Source organism: Gymnodraco acuticeps, unplaced genomic scaffold, assembly GCF_902827175.1.
Source record: "Gymnodraco acuticeps unplaced genomic scaffold, fGymAcu1.1, whole genome shotgun sequence".
NCBI classification, from domain to species: Eukaryota; Metazoa; Chordata; class Actinopteri; order Perciformes; family Bathydraconidae; genus Gymnodraco; species Gymnodraco acuticeps.
In genome coordinates, this window is record NW_022990938.1 from 1,755,074 (window position 1) to 1,761,073 (window position 6,000).

General features: G+C 42.3%; 1 protein-coding gene across 1 annotated transcript; it reads right to left on the minus strand.

Annotated features, from left to right (window-relative positions):
* Positions 1-294: 294 nt before the first annotated feature.
* Positions 295-5,754, minus strand: sapcd1 (suppressor APC domain containing 1). Its single transcript, XM_034234296.1, has 4 exons — positions 5,550-5,754; positions 1,372-1,545; positions 1,118-1,270; positions 295-477 (listed from the first exon to the last, which is right to left on the minus strand). Exons 1-4 carry the CDS (start codon positions 5,646-5,648, stop codon positions 388-390), a joined length of 516 nt encoding a protein of 171 aa, XP_034090187.1. The 5' UTR covers positions 5,649-5,754; the 3' UTR covers positions 295-387.
* Between the last annotated feature and the right edge of the window lie 246 nt (positions 5,755-6,000).

Sequence of the window (6,000 nt, forward strand, 5' to 3'; positions counted from 1 at the left end):
AATACATCTTATTTTATAAAATGGAAATTCTCAAAAAGAACACATTTCTCAAAATTGTTTGAAAGATTCGCCCCTAAATATTGACGTATATAGTTGATCATTTTGTCCACTCCCTGCATCTCTTTTATTAAGTGAACTACTGGAGTAAGGAGAAGAAAATGAGTATCATAATATATTATAATGATGCATAATTACAATAGGGCTTGGTTATAATAAAGTTACAAAATCAGGTCAGTCAAGTTTCAGTGATTCAGCAAAAACTGGTTGGTTCTTGAAGGATTACACAGAAGCCAATGATGCATCCGTAAGTGTAATTTATTAAATTAAATACATATTTACAAGTGGGTATAAGTTAGCAAATGTGTGACATGAAGTGAAATGATGTGATTAACGTGCCTGCAGTTCATCAAGCTGCTCAAGGATGGTGTCTTTTTCGAATTCCAAAAGTGAGATCTTACGGTTCTTGTCGCTCACCTCCTGTCAAAAATATGGAAACAATGGCCACATCAAAAAGAAGCAAACAGACCAATCGATCAGAAATTATTGCAAATTTAAACAAAGGCATCATTTGAATAAAAAGGAAAATGAAAGGGGGGGAAACATTTAAAAGCAAAATCATTTCTAAAGAGAGTAACAAAACTGGACTTTATAAAAAAAACGCATTTGAACAGTTTTCAAGCTTTACAGCAGGGGTGTCCAAACTACGGCCCGGGGGCATTATGCGGCCTGCGGACCATTTTGAATCGGCCCTCATCAAATAAAAAAAGTATAATGGAATATGGCCCACAAATGAAACTTGTGTTTGTCTTATTGTACTTCTTAAATATAAATGTAAACATATATTACACAGTAGTATTCATGTGTTAACACAACCTATTTCTCCTTATTATAATCAATCTGAGGCTTCTGTTTTAAGGGATGAGCTGCCAACACTCACAAGCATAATTTGCCTACATTTGATTGATTTTGCTAACTTATAACTGAACTTATGAGGCAATATACCTCTAGTGAGTGGTCCAGCCCTTTGTATATTTTTCTGTATGTGGCTCTCGGGGAAAAAGTTTGGACAGCCCTGGTTTACAGTAATAACATTTCCCACATTTTCTGCTCTCCTCACCTGAACCAGTGCTGTGTTCTGCCACCGGAGGTTGCTGTCGGACACTGCGTCGGGCAGAGAGGCACTGCTGCCGCTGGTCACGGGCTCAGTCATCACAGAGCCCAGAGAGCCGTTCACCCGCTGGATCCGAGACCTGAGGAGGCAAGACCAGGCCTGCAGAGACGCAGGGCGGCGGGCGTTTACACCATGAGTGACAGTACACGGAGTTATGATTTGTAAAGTCAATGAGGCCATGCACTCGCCCCGCCTCCTACCTCTGCTGCTCCGTCCTGCCGGGGGTTGACCCCACTCTGCTGGGTCTGGAAGCTGCCCTGCCTGGCTCGGTTCTCATCCAGCTGCTGGAGGTACCAGAGGCGGGCCTTCTCCAGAACCTCCATGCCCGAGCACAGAGCGTCCTTCTCCTGCTCCAAGTCCTTCAGACGCTTAACCTGAGGTGGGAGGAAAACCTCTCAATCATGTGAATTTTAAAGATTCGTCAGGATGTTTGAAGTGGGGTTTAATAAAGGTAGGCCTACTTAAACATAGGTGTATCACCAGTAGCGTAACTATCGACGGTGCAACGCACCGGGGCCCAGAGCCGGCCAGAGGCCCATTTTTTTTGGGGCCCCAATGGCATTGACCGGTTCACGCAGTCTTCAAAGTAACCAAGCAACCTAAATTAATTTGTAATTTGTCTGTCCAATGACCTTGCTCCCTTTCATGACATGTGATATGTGTGACGAGCGAACCGTTTAATCAACCTGTACTATTTACACACGGCATCTATTGCACGTCTGTCTGTCCTGGGAGAGGGATCCCTCCTCTGTTGGTCTCCCTGAGGTTTCTCCCATTGTTCCCCTTTAAACTGTGGGGTTTTTACTTTTTTGGAAGTTTTTCCTTGTACGATGTGAGGGTCTAAGGACAGAGGGTGTCGTATTGTCATACTGATATTCTGTACAAACTGTGAAGTGCACTGAGACAAATGTAACATTTGTGATATTGGGCTATATAAATAAACATTGATTGATTGATTGATACTGTACTGTAGCTAGCAGCAGCAAGTTCGGCAGCATTATAAAAAATGTAATAGCTTGCATTTATAATGTACAGCAAACCAAAGCACAAGAGCAGTGCTCAAAAGAGAAAGGACAAGAGAGAACAAGGAGATGTAACAGCTAAACTGACAAAATTAGACCGCTTTTTTTGTCATACATCGTCCTCGAAATCGAGCGCTAACGTTAGCAATGTTGACGTGCAGCGGCAGCTGACGGCTAACGATAGCTCACCTGCCTCACCACCATCATTGCCATCTAGCTCCACAAGTGAAGCTGTATCCGTGGCTGTGCAACCTTCTTCTCCAGCCAGCCAGGAGGAGAGGCTGGATTTGGCTGTGCCCGGCGGTGGTCCAACAGTTCCCCCAAGGGCCCCAACCGATAGGGGACTCTATGGCGCTATTGAGACCCCCGACGCCAAGATGAAAAGCTATATTATAGCAACCGGTCTATGTAGGCCTACCGGCCCATTCCCCAGAGACACACATGAAGGAAACAGGTTTAATCCTCTTCTTAGTTCGCTGTGACGTTGTCAGGCTGTGGTGGTCTGAGGCCAGGGCAGGTTGTTGTTGATAGCCTATACATGTGGCGCTTTCTGCGTGGTTGTGTATGTCCGTGCATGTGTGAGCGCATCAGCTTGCGCTTATGTTTGGGGCGATGGCGGGGGGGCAAAACAATATGTGCACCGGGGCCAATCACAACCTTGTTACGTCACTGTGTATCACCCACAGCAGGAGGTACCCCCAGTCTGGAGAAACAGAAAGCAGTAGGCTACTTGAAAGGAAGCTAAGAATGTACTGTGAACTGTGGAATCAGCAAATAAACATGTATTTATGTCTGAGTATGCTTTACATATTTACCTTAGATGCCATTTGGCTGACGCCTTTGTCCAAAGTGGCTTATATAAACACTCAAAAACTGAAACGTTGACTTTAATTAAATGTATCATGTCAACTGATTTCACATAAATGTATTAGGTTCATTGAAAGCAATAATATGAAGTTCAAATAACAAATATTCAGTTCAACCTAATACACTTATGTGAAATCTGTTGACATAAAACATTTAGTTAAAGTGAACGGTTCAGTTTTTTCAATCCACTAAAGTTCTGTTGACATGCCAACGAGAGCAACTAGGGTTGTTGACTGCACCCAATATATACGCTATATTAAGAGTATTTAACCTTTACCTTGTCGCCAACCTCGTTTTCGTATGGTACGCTGAATTTGTTATTTATGCTCTGGCCAAAGACACCATTCTCCTTTGATAAAAATTGCAATTTTACCTTATTCAAATAAACTCTCCCATTGGTTAACCAGCTATTACCAGGTTCTGAGAGGTAAAATCTTAGTTTTGTCAATGGAGTCTGGTTGCTTTTCAAAAAAGCTTAGGAAACAGATGTAGTTCCCGACGAGAAAGCAGTCCAATGGCAAGGTAAAGTAGTGAGCATTTTCTAAATATAGCAAATACTTTAACTGAAACCAAATGTTTTAAGGCTGGGTCCTTGTTTAGGTGGCTAAAATGTATTTCTGCCTGTTTCCAAAGCAGGACATAGCCTCTGTGCCAGTAGTACTTCCTGTTTCTCCAAACTGGTGGCAGGTCGAACACCATCTATGTACATAAAACTCACTATGGATAAGTACTTCATATCACCCCCATACATTTATTTTTTTATCTTTCATAGACAGTATCCAGACTCTTCCGGTCACATTTCCACAGTTGAAAAAAGCAGGAAACCTCCCAGAAACAAAATCATAAATGTTTATTTTGGAGGTACAGACAGTTTTGTGAGGTGTGTGTGTTTGTGTGTGTTTGATGGCACCATGGGGCTGACTAATGCACTAATGCCTGTTGTCTTCCAGAGGCCCAGAGGCTTTGTTTGAATCAGTGGAGCCAATCTACAGAGCAGCAGGGGGCCTGTAGTCCTTTTGTCCCCGCTCTCTGGAAAACATGCTGTTTAAATGGGCACACACAGAGCTAACAACGGACAGGCAATCATAACATACTGTAGGGTGGTGGTGATACACCTCTACTGTCATCGGGTTACAGTTGGTTTTAAGGCAATCACATGGATTAAGAGGACGTTAGAAACTCATGACAGTGTTGTATAACTAATTAATTATTCATTTAGCTGTGTGTGACTAATCATACTTCAAGACATGCCCACAAGCTCCCTGTTATTTATTATAAGATAAGATTTTACAGCTATTATAGCAATCTCAAATCTTGACAACTCTTATAATAACACATTTACAGTAGTTGAAAAACTGGTTATATTCAGCCTTTAACAGGAAGCTGTGAGAGGCAGACTTGACATGTGGGAATGTATCACCGAGATGACTGCAGCTACCTTCGAAATAACACTGGAGCAACAAAACTGATTTAAAACAGAGGGACTTTACAAGCACCTAGGTTAAATGTCCAGTATCTGTTTTTACATGATTTATTCAGTCGAGCTGTCATTTGCCAGTTTAGTCATCGTACATCTATCTTTTTCATTTCCCAATAAAAACTTATTTTAAAAGCCGACGACTACAGTGTGATTACTACCAACATGAATATAATAAATACAGGATTTACCAGCAAGAAGTGTATTTATTGCAGTGTGGAGAATGCTTTCGAGCTGCATTATTTCCTTCACTATGTGATGTAAAGTGTACAGGAAAGATAATTTAACAGTAAGTCTGGATCTATTCATAATATTAAAAACACTACTACTGATTTAAAATGTAATCTTTTTAAAGGGTGTGTATTGCAGGAAGTTGGAATAATTATTAGTATTTTAAAAAATTCAAATGATTCTGCCTTCCTGTTGACACTTCTTCCATGTAATATTAATATAATAACTCAATTCAAACACGTTTAGATTAGTCAAAATCATGTTAAGGCCTTTATTGTGAATGTGTGTGTTTAAATTGACTATAGAAATCTCTTTTAGTATCAGTTGAATTTTAAAAAGTGAACTATTTCACAGGATGACTCAAATTAATAATTAGTTCCACATTCCAGAGGAATAGGAAATGTCATGTGAACATTCCGTGTCCATATATTTCCAACTGGTGACACTCGAGAAGCAGTAAGCTTTTTACAATGTACAGTAAGCTTTTACAGTATAACTATAGTCATTGGTGCTGAAAACTGGGAAACAAAACACATGTTCGTACACACATTAGCCGATAAGAATCCTCAACTGTTGAGAAGCACACTCAAAGAGATGTACCTGATTAAAAAGCATGTTCATAAACCCACCCCCCCCCCCACCCCCACACACACACACACACACACACACACACACACACACACACACACACACACACACACACACACACACACACACACACACACACACACACACACACACACCACACACACACACGCACACACACAACCTCCCTACTCACCCATAGGTAGAAGCGCAGAGCGTCCAGGCTGTAGAGGCTGCTCCTGAGCGGAATGATAACCACGGTGTAGGAGGCAGAGCCGGGGGGTCGACAGGCCATGGAGCTCTCAGACCACTACCACTGCCCCACAACTGAACCACAAACAACAAACCCAGCCAACACCGGCTGACTCACAATAACACCACAGAGGGAGAGTGACAGTGTGTGTGTGTGAGAGAGAGAGAGAGAGAGAGAGAGAGGAGAGAGAGAGAGAGAGAGAGAGAGAGAGAGAGAGAGAGAGAGAGAGAGAGAGAGAGAGAGAGAGAGAGAGAGAGAGAGAGAGAGAGAGAGAGAGAGAGAGAGAGAGAGAGAGAGAGGGCAGGGGTGGAAAAAAACCTGCACGATACACAGGCACAGACATCATTGTGCCCCCGGGGCGAGGTAATGAAAAATTCCACATGTCACTGCCATG